Raw genomic sequence first — 16254 nt, 5'->3', positions numbered from 1 at the left:
AACCTGAGCTGAAGTCGGATGCTTAACCAACTGAGCCACCCAGGCGCCCCTCTGCACTCATACTTTAAATTGCTGACGCAGCCACAGTCGATTTAATATCAGGTTTTCTTTGCATTTTTGTGCTTTCTGTTAATTCTGCTGTTTAAAAGGGCTCCCAAGCATAGTGCGGAAGTGCTGTATACTGTTCCCAAGTGCAAGAAGGCTCTGATGTGCCTTACAGGGCAAGTAGGTATGTTAGATCTAGCAGCGTCATTCAGGCAGGAGCGACAGGGCTCTTGGCTAGAAGTTCAATATTCATGAATCCGTATACGTTAAATAAGGTGTCTTTAAATTAAAACATACATGAAACAAGACTATGTGTTGGCCAATTCATGAAGATGTGACCAGAGCCTTGCAGGACCCCAACCCTGTGTTTCCCCCAGGAGCAATGGTCCAATACTCAATGACTCAGGCGACGTTACAGAACACAACCATCGCAAATAATGACAATTCACTATACCTGCATTGTCAAAACTCCCCAAACTGAAACATTTAAGAGCCATACATTTCCCTGTAAGTTCTACAAAACACACCCACACAGGGCCTGGGAGCCACCGGCCAGCCGCACACTTACCAATGTGCTCCCCACAGGTCTCACAGTACTCCGCGTACAGAGACTCAAAGCAGCCGCAGCAGAATGGGCGGCCGTCCTTCATGATGTATCTCTGTCCCCCCAGGACTGTTTCACACTCAAGGCAGCAGAAGTGTTTCATGTGCCAATGGCGACCCTCAGCTTCTGTGCACTCGTCAGCAAAAATTATCTTTAAAAAGAAACGGGATGAAAAGATCATGGCGAGCTCTTCTAAAGGCTGAGCAACTGCAGGTTTTCCAGACAGCCGACCGACACTGGCTCTAGGAAACCACTTACCTGGCTAGCCTTGTTTCTTACAGCTCAAGCTCAAATCTCACTTGATTTAGATACAAAAGAGAAGCAGGAATTGAAAATATTGAAAAAGAGAAACTCTGTGCTTGCTTAAACTTAAAACAAAAAACAGATTTTTACATTGGAGATCATTCATTTGGTCATGTTTGCTCCCCAATCACACTTTGTTGGCATAATCTGGCAAGGAATACATTAACATCGAAATAATTTTAGTTATCTGTATTTTGATACTAAGCTCATAAAAGTGTCCGCAGAATCAGCAGTCACAGCCATCCAGATGCTATGCTGTGTGAACAGCACATGTAGATAATGCTTCATTTGTCCTGGTGATCATGTCCAGATTAAAGACTTTATTTTTTATAATTTTGGTTTCAAAGAAATTTCAAATTACGCATTATTGAACAAAACTAAAAAAAATATGTATAAAAGCAAGCACTGAAAGATTACTGTCACTGTCTGAAGGAGACTGAGGACACAGAAAAGATGCAATAAGGTGCCCTGGACCGGATCTTGCAATAGAAATGAGACATGAGCAGAAAAACTGGACATCTAAATAAAGTCTGTAGTTGACGGTATTAGGCCAATGTTAATGTCTTGGTTGTGATGCATATACTGTGGCCGTGTAGGCTGTTGACCACAGGGGAAGCTGGGAGAAGGGTCTACAAAACTCTCCGTCATCTCTTCAAGTCTTCCGTGAATATAAACTTACTTTAAAATAAAATTCCTTTCACACCACTGTCCCTTCCCACACACCCCAGAGGTAGTCAGTGTTAACTCAGTATGTCTTCCCACACGCGTTCTGAGTGCGTACAGACTCAGACACAGTCCTGACTTGACGTAACAGAAAGATTCTCTACTACTTACTCTTCTTGCAACTTGTTTCTCTCACAATCCATCAAGGAAATCCTACTTATCAATGCACAGACGTACCTGCTGCCTTCTCTTTATTAGCTACATATTACTCCAGGATATGAATGTACAAGATTATCTTAAAAATATACAGACAGCAAAAGCAGGAGATTATTTATATTTTGTTTAGATGTGAGCAGTGGAATACTGGCTTATTAGAAGCTTATTTTTCCCAGTGTTAAGGGATAAACTTTTTTTTTTTTTACCTCATCACATGCTGAACACCGTGGCTTGAGCAGTTCAGCATGGTGCCTGCCACAGTGAATTTTTCCATCCTGATAAAAATAGATGAGGTCGACCAGCAGCTCATTACACGTGTAGCAGACAAAACAGGAAGGGTGCCAGCACACTCCAGGGCCCGCACGGGAGGCAAACACTGCAATTTCACCTCCATTTATCTTCAACCCACACTAAAGACAAAAGGATTTGAAATTGAGATGATCTTTCTTTAATGACTGGATGCTCAGCCTTTCCTACTTTACACTAAATCCCATTTTGTCAAGAAAGCTTTTATTCATGGCCCCTCCTGTTAGTGATTAAATAGCTCTTTAACGCTGGATTATTTCTGATTCTTACCTGGAATGAACATGCCTCAGATACACTACCACACGGACCTGTTTCTAAGAATGGTTTCATCCAGCTCACATGAAGAGTCCTTTCCCTGAGCCAGCCTCCTCTTGGATAGATTTCCCACTCTGAGCCAGGAACGGTCTGAATGTCTCCATTCGGCTTCCCCCGTAGTGAACACTGGGTGCACCCTAGCACCTCTCTCCATGCCCAGGTTTCACCTGACGTCTGCGCAAGGGCAGGCTGACTCCCCCTATCAGTTATAAACACTGATGTCAATTTTATAAAAAGCTAGGCTGCCTTTTATGTTTTGGAGGCTTCTAGGGCCCACACCCGTGCTAGCCCTGTCCTCTGCCCGCAACCTGACTCCTTCCAGGTCACTACCGCGAGCTACTCGTCCTGGCAAGGGCTACCTGCTCACACACGGCGTGCATCACTGCTCTGGACAAAAGTTTAATCGTCCCCCTTCCAAGGGCTTCTTTCTTCCTTTGAGCACTGAACACCTGCAATTCTTTCTTCTCCTCTTCACTCAGAGACTGGCAATACCGCACCTTCAGAGAGAGGAAAGCAGAAGCATCACCCTGGAGAGCTCAGCCTCCCTCCCAATTCTGTAGTTCCAGGGTGAGAGTTTCAGCAAAGAGCAAAGTTAGCTGCCTTGCCCCATGAATCCCCAATTTAAAAATACCGTTAAACCAACATCAAATCTACATCCTCTCCAACAAAAGGGAAATGCGATTTGAAAGAACTTTTTTTCTTAAACAATAAGGAGTGTTTAAACTTTTATCAGAGACACTTAAAAAAATGGAAGACATGAGCCTTTCTACAAAAGGCTGAAGCTTGTTAATTGCCACTTTCACTCCATCCTACAGGCACTCCACTGACTGCACGGCCGGCCCTGACCACCAGAAAGCGCGGACTCTGGCTGAAGGGGCAGAGAAATCTCAGGAATTTGTAGGTGCCTGTAAGTGGTGGGTGGCTGCAAACACTATAAAAACCAACCTGCTGTTAAGTTTATTGCACTGACACCCTTTTCTCTCTCAAAGAATGGAAGGCTGTATTCTCAAGGCAAATTCTAACTGAAGAAAGGCACAAGAGCCCTAGCCAGTGAGGAGGTAGGGTTTATGGGAGGCGTCCCAATGTTTAGGGTGTATTTTTTTAAATTAGGCCTCTTCCTGTTATTTTACCTCATTATCATGTGGCGGCAACTGGTACAATAGCTGTTTAATTCGATGTTTCTCTCCAGGGCTGTTGACATAAGGAACCTTTTCCTCTGGTAAGCAGGCAAAATAGAGCTGGATCTGGGGAAGAGATGGAAAGAAGCACATCAGCGTACCGGACGTGAACATCTTAGCTTACATTCCGTCTTCGAAAGTTACCCTTTCCCTTTAGGTACAGGGTTGGGCCTCTCGTGGCTAATGAGAAGACCAGCTGAGCCAACTCAGCAGAACTGCAAATCTTCACATAGCTAGCATCCAGCTGCTAAATTGCTCTTCAGGAATGTAATTTGTAGTGACAATTAGGGGCATCATAAATTATGCACCATAAAATGTGCACACTTAATGCGACTATTCCTCAGCCAGTCTCCCTAGGGTCAGCCAAGAGAGAGGGCTGCACATGACCACACAGGCTGTGTGACACGGCCCCAAATCCAGACGCTACATGAGCACACTCAATTTGCTCCCTGAATTTTACATGTTACAAAGACAAAAGCTGTTTTGTTAAACTTTGTAAACTCTCCCTTATCAGGTTCTCTGAAGCATCAGCTTTCTTCGCTTCCCTGGGTGTTATTTTCTAAATACCTGGAGTCTGTTTCCCCACGGAAACTGGAGGGGAGCCATACGGAGCTGTACGGAGGTCACTTTGAAAGGAGAACTCCATTTCTGTTTGGGGTTTTCTTTCCGATATACTTCAAGGAATATCCCTTAATGCATATACACTACTCTGCAGCGCTGAGAATGAAGGTAGTTGGAGGGGGAAAGATCAGGGAACTGGGGGCTTGTCTGCTTCGGTATCTTAGTCACAAAAAAACCTACCCAATCATAGGCTGAAAGAAGGGACTTTTCTCCTAGTGAGCAGCCAAAATATTTCTTCCCTCCCCATTGTGGCAGCTGCAGCGGGTTTTACAGCTACCAGTGCTTATCAGGTACCAGCTCCGTGTGCACCGGGTACTGCGCTGTGGGGACCTGGGATGAGTAAGGGGCCCTAGCCTCAGGAGAGTTCCCGCCGTGCAAGAGACCCCCACCGCTCAGGAGCAGCTGCTCACCCAGCTGGGGTCTTTTATTTCAAACTATGGCTTCACCTGCTTAGTATCATAAGTTCATCATTATAAGGATATTCGGGAAATTAAAATCTGCATATGCAATATTCAATATTCTCATCTTAAAATAACAATATGAAGCACAAAATTTATTTTTTCTTTTGCAATCCACTCGGTGGTGACAGATTCTTTTATGTGTCAGGTTATCAAAGGTCAAACATCTAAGCAATAACACTTCCGGTGGTTGCTTACAGCTCTGTACTTCTCTTCCAGAGCAAAAGCACTGCTCAGAGCCGGCATGGAAATGTTCCTCTTTCCTTTTATTACCTTTTTGTTGTTACTGATGTTTTTAAAAAGTTTAAATTCCTCTTAACTGTCTCCAAAGAGCCGAGTCAGATGTCCACACAACAAATGCATACATAAGCCGTACTCAGGATGTCACGTGTTAGAGCAAGACTCCCATCATTGTACGGCTCCTGGACCCAGGAATACAAATGATTGCAAACTTTCACCGGGAAATTAAGTACGCCCTTCAAAAGCAAAAATGTATACTATCCAAAGAGTAAGGACCAAGGAGGGTAGCACAGCATGTCAATAGTGGTGGTAGTGGTCCATACACATTTTTTTAAGCAATTCTCAAGAAAGTCTGCAATGCTGTTGGAAGACAGAGCACCCGGGCGGGTGGGGGGCAGGGCAGCGATGAGGTCCCACCTGCTCTGGCCGCAGGCCCGGGGGCACCCAGGCGTACTCCTCCAGGGCACAGCCAGAGTCGTCGTCTGATGTGGAGCTCCTCTGGCACCCGAAGGCAAGCTTGCTCATTTTGGGCTCCATCTCCAAAGGCATAATAATGAAGTGAAAAGGCCGGTTCTCAGTCACAGGACATCAAACAATGGCTGCTGTGGACAATATAGGGGAAAAAACAAATTAAAACCTGAAGGCACTACTCTTGCCCTCCAGGAACTTGTATGGAATGTTGTTTACACACAGCTGGGCCCAGTTTACTAGTAACTAGTTACTCATTTCTAGTAACCAAATTACCAGTGTCCCCACCCTCACTCCCCAGGTCCATTGAAACTGCAAAGCTAGAGCTGCACAATTTGGAAGCAGTCCCCTTAACAACTTAGTATTTCAGAAGATGCCACCAAGACTAGCTTAGTTCCGCCACCGTTAACACACTATTAGAAAGGTTCTCAAGAAAATTGCTTTGTTGACTTTCTAACTTTACCACAAATGAAATCCTGTGAAGTCCTAGGAGTGGAAGAAGTTCAGAGACGGCACCGCCCCTGCCCTGCCGGCCGCTGTGTGCTCCCCAGGCCCTACCCTGCTCCCTGGTTTTCCTAATCACAGCCGCTTACTGCTGCCTGCACAGAGTGGGCCCACTGGCAGGCTGCTGAGGTTTCTAATCACGTTCTGAGAGACAGTAAACTTCATTTACCCATTGAGGAGAAATAGCAGTTAAATCCTTACTATAGCACATTCAGTCCAAAAGCCTTTAGTATCAATGGGCGAAAGTCAGCCAGACTGTTCATTAATGAGTTTCTTCAACAAAAAGTAATTGAATCCCAGCACAAGGCTAAAATAAAATCCAGCTAGCCGACTATTAGTGTGGAATTGCATTACCAGCAGGCATTCACTGAAGTCACACCTACTATGTGTGACAAGCTAGCTTACTTTTCCCTGCTACTGGGAAAAGTAAGATAGAAATCCAGTTCTGGACAAAAAGTCTTCTTCAGATGAAGACTGCAAAGGTGTCAACACAAGGGACCCTGCTCTACAGCCCAGGAACTTTGTTATCAGCATTCAGGCTCCTTGATAAGTTTCTTCTGATTCTTAAACATCCCCCCTCATCCCAAGACACTAAGAAAAAACATAACAAGACTTTCAGAATCAGATGCAGCTGTTTTATATCTGCCTCTTTCCCTCTCCCTCCACGGTAAAGAAAGAAAGAGGTAGAAAAAGAAAAAAAGGAAAAATATGCATAATTAGCCTGACCCCAATTTAAAGAAAACAAGGCCCCAGTAAGTTAAATGACTCACCTAAGGTCACACAACGAAAAGCCATAGTACAGTCACACTACGTGCACGACTCATCAGACTTCCAAAAACTGTTCTGCCTTAACAAATTCTCGCTTGCTAAAACAAGTAGGAAAGGCAGAGAACCCGAGGCACACTCCTACCTGAGAGGAAGTCCTCTTTCAGCAACTATGTCAAATGCAACTCTACAGTATCAGAAAGTGTTACCTATCACAACCTGATTATTAAAACGTATGGTGTTTCTTTTGTAAACCAAAGGACCGAAATTAAAATTGCAACAGTTAACAAATAGAAGGCCCAACATGCCAGGTCTACAATCGTTAGAAGAAGGGGCGATGCCACACAGTAGGCAGGTATTCTTTCAACTAATAAATTTAACTTTTCCTTCACCCTGAACAAAAAGTAAAGGTGACTGCATTTCCTCCACTATTATCAGAAGGTTACGACCTTTTTAAACAAGACAGCATTTCACACAGGTGCAATTCATTCCCATCTTGACTTAGAAAGGCTCCCTAAACAGGCACATTCCTCTTAGCCCTCCGTGTAAAAAAAAAAAAGGGGGGGGGGGGAATGGGTTAATGAAAGTCAGATAATTTCTTGGATCTAGTCTTTCCCTTTTGTTTTGGAAAAAGCAACTCCCACATGTCAAAGGAAGAGAACTAGAGGTTAAGAATTTAATTAGTAACTCAAAAATCCCCACCAGGAGAACAGGGCGGGGAGCGGGGGTCTTCAATGCAATTTTAACCTGAATTGTGAATTATGTGTATTTGGCCCTTGCCAAATCTGGCTGAGGAAGGAGACAATAAGGTACCTGCACTGCAGAAACTTACAAAGAACACAAATGTTAACTAGAACCTAACAGTTAAATATTACTATATTATAAAACAGAAAACACCACAAATTTAAGACAAACCATGGATTTTCCAAGGTAGCACAAAGACGCAGACTACCAAAGAGCTGAATTACTTTTACGGCTGTATTCCTTGATTAGCTTTTTGCAAAATATGTACAGTAAATTGCCATCCTAATCAAGGTAAATCAACTTTCGCACTAAATGACACTATCCGCCTCCTCCCAATCTAGATGCGCTGGCCGCGCCTCGAGTCTCCAACTCCCACACATTCGTCACAGCCTCTCCACACACTACACTGACGACTGTCCGCTATCGACAATGCTAAGGGTCCGACTGAAGGGACATGAGCGACAAAGTCCTAGTTATCACAGGCGAGGCTTTCAATGTTACATGTTGGCATCCTGACAGCTAACTCGGTCCCCTGTGCCTAACCTGGTGGGCTTAGCGCTATGACATTTAATCATCACATGGAACAGCCCACTGAGGGCGTGTCTCAATTCACAGAGAGGAGAAGGGAGCCTCAGAACAACTGGCCACAGGACGACTGTCCAAAGGAAAGTTAACAAGCAGTGGCCTTAGAACTGGCCCATGATCTTAAGCCTCTAGCCCCACACTGCCGCCCGGAGGTGGCCCTGAATGAGCCCGTCCCCCTTTCTCTGGACAGTTAGTCCTGCTACTGCACCAGTCATGACAAATGACTGGATGCGGGAAGACAGTCCACTCTGCCTAGAAAAGGCACTGCACACAATCAAAAAAGGATTATAAAAATTCACCAGCCTCATGAGCTGTTGGTTTAGAGTTTATTCTCTGGAGAAAGCCTCTTTTTGCTTTATGTCAGAAGATAATAAAATGACAAAACATTAAGTGCATTAAGAAGGTCTGAGTTGAACAAAACATTAAAAAAATAAGTTACCTAGCTTGACCTTTATTTGATAACACAAACATTTGAATATGGATTTTTCTTTTTTTTTTTATATTTATTTTTGAGAGAGAGACAGTGTGAGTAGGGGAGGGTCAGAGAGAGAGGGAGACACAGAATCTGAAGACAGGCCCCGGGCTCTGAGCTGGCTGTCAGCACAGAGCTGGCAAACCACGAGATCATGACCTGAGCTGAAGCCAGACACTCAACCAAGCGCCCCGGATTTTTCTTTTTTTAAAAATTACCTATGTCAGTAGACCCTTATATTCTTAGGTAAATCATTTTCTCATACTGTGCATATGAAAGCAGTTGACTGCTGAGCATGGTTCTTGCACTTAGAAAATGTTAAAATAATAAAAATGATAAATAAATAGGATTTCACAGGGGCGCCTGGATGGCTCAGTTGGTTAAGTGTCCGACTCTTGATTTTGGCTCAGATCCTGATCTCACAGTTCATGAGTTCCAGGCCATGTCGGGCTTTGAGCTGACAGTGCAGAGCCTGCTTGGGATTCTCTCTCTCTTCCTCTCTGCCCCTCCCCAGCTCTCTCTCTCAAAATAAATAAATGTTTAAAAAATACGTGATCTCCCAAATATCCCTTATGTAGACATTTACATTTACTAAGAAAGAGGGGAACATGGCCATTACTTATGCTCTGGATCATGATCTAGAATCTTCTAATGACATCTAAATGTGGTTATGTCTCGTCTGCCAAAATACCACCTTTATAGACTGAACACAAAACCATGTATGGATTAGATCTAACAGAAAGATTTAACTAATTTTATTTCCAGGTGTTGTCTCTAGGTTGATCATGTGAAGTACGAACACAAATCAGGTCTACAAATGAGTTGAATTATAATGGCAATATTAGTATTCAAAGTTGGAATTATGATACAGAAACATTTTCAGGATTTTTTTTTTTTTTGCAGAACCACACTTAGATGGACAAGAGTGGCATTTTGTATTTCATTTTTGTAAGTTTTTACCCTGATGTAATTTCATGCGTCAGAAAGGTTGGAAGAATAAGGAACCCCTTTGTAGCCCTCAGTCTCGTCAATTGTTTATACTTTGCTTCATCTGGTTTATCATCGTTCTCATAATCACACACACACATGCACACATACACACACACACACACACACACACACACACACTTTTGTGGGAACCCTTTGGGAGTGCGTATTTTTAACATTCTCTTACCTAACCACAGCTAAATTAAATATGGTATTAAATTTTTTAAATGTTTATTTACAAAAAAAAAAAAACCACTATGTGCAAGACACGGTGCTAGATACTGGAGATCAACAGAATAAAAAGCCAAACTAGTCAGTATTCTGTGATTATTCTGAGGGACGTTTATTGTCTTGGTTTTGAAATGCTGTAAGTAACTGAGTGAACTTAATCACATGTGAATGACAATTATGCTTTAATCAATTCTGTGCTCGGTTTGCCCCTGTTAAGGAGGAAATGAATCTGGGAAGGTCCCACGTCTCCAAAAAACAAATCTCTTCATAATTCTAGATGTTTCATAATGCCGGAAAAAAAGTAAAACAATGTTCAGGAATGCGTTTGTTCAGGTTCCAAACAGAGTCTGACCATTAAGGAAACATGTACAGGGAGCAACGTGTTTAAGAGCTAACAGCACAAAGATGGAACTGAGGTCACGCCCAGAGGACAGATATTTGAATTCAGTTAGAGCAGGTTAGGAGTTATTCGCAGATACAATTTTAAAGAGAGGACTAAAAGCTGACTAGAAAGAAGACTCAAGGAGACACACGAATGACAAAAAGAAGGGAATGGACACAAGGAAAAGGAGAAGGAAGCCTGTGGTTGGGTAGAGAGAAATGAGATACTTTTTTCTTAACAAAGACAAGGACTGTCATGGGGGTGCTCCAAGCAAGCCAAACAACAGAAGGTAGAAGAGTTCCATTTCCCTTCTTTATCCCTTTTCTCTCTTCTTCCTTCAAAAGAGTTAGCTACCTTCTCACCATTTAAAAAGACTCAAAGACAAACAGTTCGCAGATGCAGGACTTCTCAATCATCATATAATTGTCAAGAGAACATCTGACCCAAGGGATAGAGCAAAACGGAAGGGAATAGGATCTAGGGCTTCGACATTCAGTAAACTCAGCCCTGAAACCTTCATACCTTTGGCAAGCCACCGAACAGCATCAGGCTTTGTTCTTTACTTGAGCCATTTTCCTTACAAAGATGGTCTAAGTATGTAAAAGTTTTAAAGAAGAAAGAGATTATATGAATGTAAAGAATTAAAATTACTATTGACATGTGTCAAACTGGCATTGTTATTTCTACTCTGACTACACAGATTTTCTTGACTGACGGGCAACAACATCCAGAATAACAAACCAAGACCAGGGTTGACATGTGAATTTCATCTCCCTGAGTTCTGGAGGTTCTTTAGCCTCCTGCAGGGCAAACAGTTTTGGCAAACGATTAGCCACCATTCCCATATCCCTTGGAATCAACTCCTAACCTGTCCTTACAACAAAACCTCCAATACCAGCACGCCTGACGAGCACACACGGGTAATGGGCTCCAGAGCAGGGCAGGGTGTTTCCAGGTGTCGTAGCAGAGCGACAACTGCGAGAACCCGATGTGTGCCTAGTTGGCCCTCGTTCCCCAAATCAGAGTATGGCTCCTTCATCCAACAGTGATGTAAAGAGAGGTTCTTCGTGAAATTTACTTTGCAGATTCATTTACTCCATCCGTTCATTCATCCATCTCGATTTTTAAGGGCCATCATTGAGTGGTTCTAGGAAATACCACAAAGAGGCAACTGACTTCATTCCATTAAAAGCTAGAACTTAAAAGAAAATGTATCTAACATGAGATGAATGTTTCCAAATTCCATTATACAGTTTTCTTGAATCATGGTGTGTGTGTAAATTATATGTAATTTAGCCTTTGACTGATCATTTGTTTCATCCTGAGTAGAAAATGAACAGTAGAAAGAACACTGGCTCCAGGAATCTAATCTAGTCATCAGCTGGGTGTGACCCCAGGTCCTCAATTGGAACACAAGTTTAGGGCTGTCTCACAACGTAGAGCTGATGTGTGGACTGCATGGCCGCAAGGCTTCAAGATTGTTGACAAACTTCTTCTAGGTTTGTTTTCCTCCCTGCACTCATGATAGATTTTGAATTCTTGCTACTTTAGTCTCTTATAAAGTTAAGTAGCCTTTTTCTTTTGCCCACAACAACCTCCAAATCTTTTTTAATATTTTGCTTTCAATGTTCTGCAAATTAGGCAATAGACAGAATTCATCAAGAAGTATATAGAATCATGCTATGAACAAGGGCTTACACATTCCTTCTGTAAGTAATCACTGGTTAAATAAGATAATATACAAAAATGTGAAGGTATTATGCAAGCTAAAAACAGCTCTTCTTTTGCTATGCTACTTTGATCATTGAGGATCATTTATTTTCTACTGCACTATACGTTGCCTCCAGAAGAGCTAAGGATTACTATTTTGACTGACCTTGACATATACATAAATGAGACTTTATTATTTTTCCCTAAAAAGCTTCGTGAGTCAGCACAGTATATGAAGGTCCAGAGGCAGTGAAGAGTCGAGCGTTTCGCTGGAAGACAGAAGCAGTAATGGATGGCAATGGTAGCACTGAATGACACTTTCAAGAATTCTAAAGATCAGGCAGCAGACTGTGTGTTTAACCCTAAAGGCAATGGGAAAAGACAAAAGGCATGTAAGCAGAGGTGGACTGCTGGTCTTAAAGAAAATTAATACCACAGGAATGGTCAGGAAAGCGAACAGGAACCTGGGAGGGGCCTATTCATCCGGTTACCAAGACAGCCAAGACAGCCTAATCGTGGTGGCTTGGAGAACCAATAGAAAAGGGGGGGAAACTGGGTCAAAGATAGTCTTGAGTCTTAGGTGACTGAAAGATGACGTACAAAAGTGGAAATACTACACAGGCAAGTCACAGGGGAATGAGGATTCGAGGGGGTTGAGGAGAATGAGTTAAGTCAGATACATACTGAGGTTATAACTGTACATCAGTTCTGGTATGGCTCCTATTATTAATCATTTTCTTGGACTAAGTCACCAAATCAAATCAAAATCATGCAAATGGAAAACAGAATAATTTTCAGTGCCTGCCATTGAATATGAAGTTTAAGGTCATAGCCCTAATTACAAATACTTTTCCCAATCAAATTCCACTCTAGTTCCTATGTGAAGATTACCATGGCATTGCAGGGTCCCTATGAAAAGGTATTTCTTGTGTGAACATCCCCAGGGAAGTTAGAAATCCTTTGATCACCAAAACCCAGAACAGATACCGATTTGTGAACTCAGTTGGGTTAACATTCCCTAGCTGTCCCCTGCTGCTAAGTGTCATCCTGAGGGCCACAAACTGCCTAACAACTTCTTTGTTAAACTGCTTGTTAACAAGGCCTTAGCACATAGAAGATGCAGATCACACACTGCCACTCAAGAGCTACTCTAACTCTTCAGGCTAAATATGCAGGTGGATTAAATTTAACTGTGGACTAATTTGATAGTACAAAAACCTGTAACACTTCCCCCATTCCTTTCAACACACAAAATACACAACCCTGTGGATATAGGTCTCTATCCCCCTGTTTAGGGGGACCTTTAAAAAGCCAGAGACCTGTGATCAACATGGCTATCAAAACCATGATAACCAAGGTTTGAATTTCATAGTAGATCCAACTGTTATCTCTTTAAAGTTTTCACACAAAGAGCACTCAATGCTTATCATCCATCCTAGTCTGCTAAAGACAAAAGTTCAGAGCCCAATTCACCTATTTATGTTGAAATGAACTCCGAGATAACTAAAATAAAAACATAATGAAGGTGCCCAACGACATTGCTTAATCAAACATTATTAAAAGAACTTCATACCAGCAATTAGTGGCAGTAGGCCATGTGCCCTTTGGCATTTTCTGTATTTTCCAGGTAAACCTCCATCCAACTTGTACATTTTCCAACAGCTGAGTGGCCTGTCATGTACCATCCAATTGCCAAGAAGCTATCCATTTTTCCAAGAGGAAATGTGGAACGCTGCGGGGTTTCAAAGCATTCTAATTCCATGCACAAATACATTCCACGACAGTAAGACAGACTGCCTGACAAAAGGAGGAAACATGATGACAAAGCATGGTCCTTTGCCAGAGCGACGCTTCTGGGGTCAGGTTTTTTGGCTGTAAACCGGTATATACAGACAAAATCCCAAACGCAGGCTGGGGGCGCCGCGGACCAGCAAGGCGCTGCTCTAATGGACTAGTTATTTTCCATAACGGGGGACGCAGATATTTTTCACAAACCGTGTTCCAGTCAGTCTCCTATTGATTTTCTGAATTTCTATTTTCAACGGCGGCCCAAGGAAACGGCAGCCAGACTTGACTCCAATGTACACACAGACTCAGGTTTCACCCCGTCACCTGTTGGCTCCTGAACAACACTCCTCTTTGTGAAACTTACAGCACTCATTTGAAACAAGTTTCCAGAGAAAACACTTCAAGAAAGTGTTTGAGAAGTCACAAGACTTGAGTCGTAAAAACAAATTCCACACATAGCCTGGCTTATACTGACATAGATTAATGTGAAACCCCGAGCTTTTTAAAGAAGGGGTTCGGGAGGGGAGCCGTTGGGAAAGGAGGTCACCCTTCTTCGGGAAAATTCAGCAAGCTAATCCTGGACAGGGCTGCGAGGGACGGCTGTGGCGGTTCCGCTGGGTCAACCCGGGCCCGCACTGGGAAGAGACCGCTTCGAGCCGGCGGCGGCGCCCCGCAAGCCCTACCTCCGCGCGGCCGCGGCTGATCGGGCCGCGAGGGGGCGCCCCGAGCCGCGGGTGGGATGCAGCCCTCCGCTCCCCTCCCCCCGACCAGGCCCCTTCCCGGCCTCCCCGCTTCGGCGCCCAGAGACCGAGCCCCTCCGGGGCGCCGACGCCCGGCCTGGAGAGAACAGTTCCCCGTTCCCCCGGGGGCCAGAACAGTCGCACGCGAACCCCCTGACCCACCTCCGGCGCAAAGTCTCGCGCCGCCTCTGCGCAGCGTCCCCTCCAGGAAGAGCACTCGCCCCGCGGCTTGACGGCGACACCGAGCGGCCGCCGGTCCCCGAGTCTCTCCCCCAACTTCCGACGAGAAGCCCCCTCCCCGCGGGCGCACGGCGACGCGCGCACCCCTGCGGCCCTCGGCGTGGAGTCCCCACCGCCCGGCTGCCATCGAGCCCCGGGGCCAGACAGCCGCTCCCCACCTGCAACCGCAGAGCCGAACGCGGCCTGCGGCCCCTCCCGACACCCGCCGCGGCCCGCGGAGCCCCTCGGCGCGCCCTCTGCACCCACCGCTCTGCGTCCTGCCGATGCCGGCGGCCCGGCGCGGGGTGGTTCCCGAAGGAAAACGGGACCGAGTGCCCTCCAGGTCACCCTCGCCCACCCATTTCCGGAGGAGACCCTAGCAGGGACGGGGCGGGGGCGGCGAGCCCAGGGCCCCGGTAAAACCGCGGCGGGCCGCGCCCCCTGTCGCGGCTCACCACCCGCCCTGCGCGTTTGGCGAGGGGTCGCTGCCGCCCCCGCCCCTCCTTGACTCACCTCCCCGCACCCGCGGCTGTCCCCCGCGAGCCCCCTTTCGGTGCAAAGCGGCGATCCTCACCCACTGCAGCTCCCTAATCAGCCCTGGGGAGGGGGTCCGGCAAAAAGGTCCTTCAGCTCCCCGGAGACCCTCTGTCCCCGCCAGCGTCGCCGACTCTTCTCCCCCGTCTGAGTCGCCTCGTCCAGGCCACTGCATCCCCCACGCCCCAGCTCTGCGTTCCTCCAGAATCCTCCACCCGGGAAAGAAAAATCCCGGTGTCCGCTCTGTGCCTGGGGCCGGCGAGCTTCAAAAGTAACCAGAGCCCGCATTTAAAAAAGTAACCGTTTCGCGTCCTGCCGGTCCCACCCTCCCAGGAGCGCCGCGGGCCGGCCGCCCAGCTCGCGTCACAGCCCCGCTGGGCTCCCGGCTCCCGGCCGCGGGAGGCGCCTGCCCAGCCAGATCTCGCGGCCGCCCGCTTTCCAGGAACTGTCACTGCTGACCGTGCCCCTGGCAGGTCTCCACGAGGTCCCGCGCGCACATTATTCCTCGAAAAGTTACCCACCCACTTGGCCTGCCTCGCGGCTGGAGCACCTTACCTCCGTCCGCCCGCGCCATTCCCAGGAGCCCTAGTGAGAGGAGCAGCTGAGATGCATACTCCAGGGCGCTTATGTAAACTTCCCCCTCCCGCAGGTGCACGCGCGGGCCACAAAACGCTGGGAGAATTATGCAAGGCCACCTCTTAAAGAAATCATCTCCACTCAGCCCCATAAACATGATGTCAGCAAATGGCACGTTTAACCAAGTTCTCACTCGGAAGGGCTCATTAACATATGAATTCTCCTCTTCGGACTTTTCCTGCATTTCGCAGTGATTCCTACTGCTTAGCGCAGGAGATCTATTTTTATCGGTAAATAACAGCAAAAGAAAAGGTGCCGGGTCATGGGATACACTTAATCAAGCACATGAGTAAGAGTTTTTATAAATAGGTTAAGTGAATATCATTATTCAAACACAAGAACGTGCCTCATATTTCAAAGGCTAATCTGGTTTCTGAGCTATTTCCAGATACACTGAGAAAAAGTGAAGTTTGGCGCTAATTGTCTACAGAAAGGACCAAAAGAAGCAAAACCAGTGCCCCGAAGCAAGCCAGAAAAAGAAAGGATAGATCAGTATAATCAGCATCTGGGGTAGGATGGATCTCTTCTGAACTACAGGTT

At 45.6% G+C, this 16254-nt stretch overlaps 1 protein-coding gene across 6 annotated transcripts in view; it reads right to left on the bottom strand.

The window, feature by feature from the left end:
- The window catches only part of PRICKLE1 (prickle planar cell polarity protein 1), a 110611-nt gene that overhangs the window by 5241 nt on the left and 89116 nt on the right, over positions 1-16254 (bottom strand). For 2 of the 6 annotated variants that reach the window (XM_029954884.1, XM_029954880.1), the window contains 5 exons: positions 5367-5551; positions 3583-3696; positions 2812-2979; positions 2038-2241; positions 614-800 (listed from right to left, as the gene is read on the bottom strand). In XM_029954884.1, coding sequence (XP_029810744.1) covers positions 614-800; positions 2038-2241; positions 2812-2979; positions 3583-3696; positions 5367-5498 — 805 coding nt within the window. In that variant the 5' untranslated portion in view covers positions 5499-5551. Of the gene's footprint in view, positions 1-613; positions 801-2037; positions 2242-2811; positions 2980-3582; positions 3697-5366; positions 5552-15057; positions 15371-15633; positions 15782-16254 lie in introns of those variants that run through there. The other 4 variants (XM_029954881.1, XM_029954883.1, XM_029954882.1 and 1 more) reach the window with 4 other exon arrangements.

This window comes from Suricata suricatta, chromosome 10 (assembly GCF_006229205.1).
Source record: "Suricata suricatta isolate VVHF042 chromosome 10, meerkat_22Aug2017_6uvM2_HiC, whole genome shotgun sequence".
NCBI lineage: Eukaryota > Metazoa > Chordata > Mammalia > Carnivora > Herpestidae > Suricata > Suricata suricatta.
Note: the sequence above shows the minus strand (reverse complement) of the source record. Positions and strands in the feature narration are given on the sequence as shown.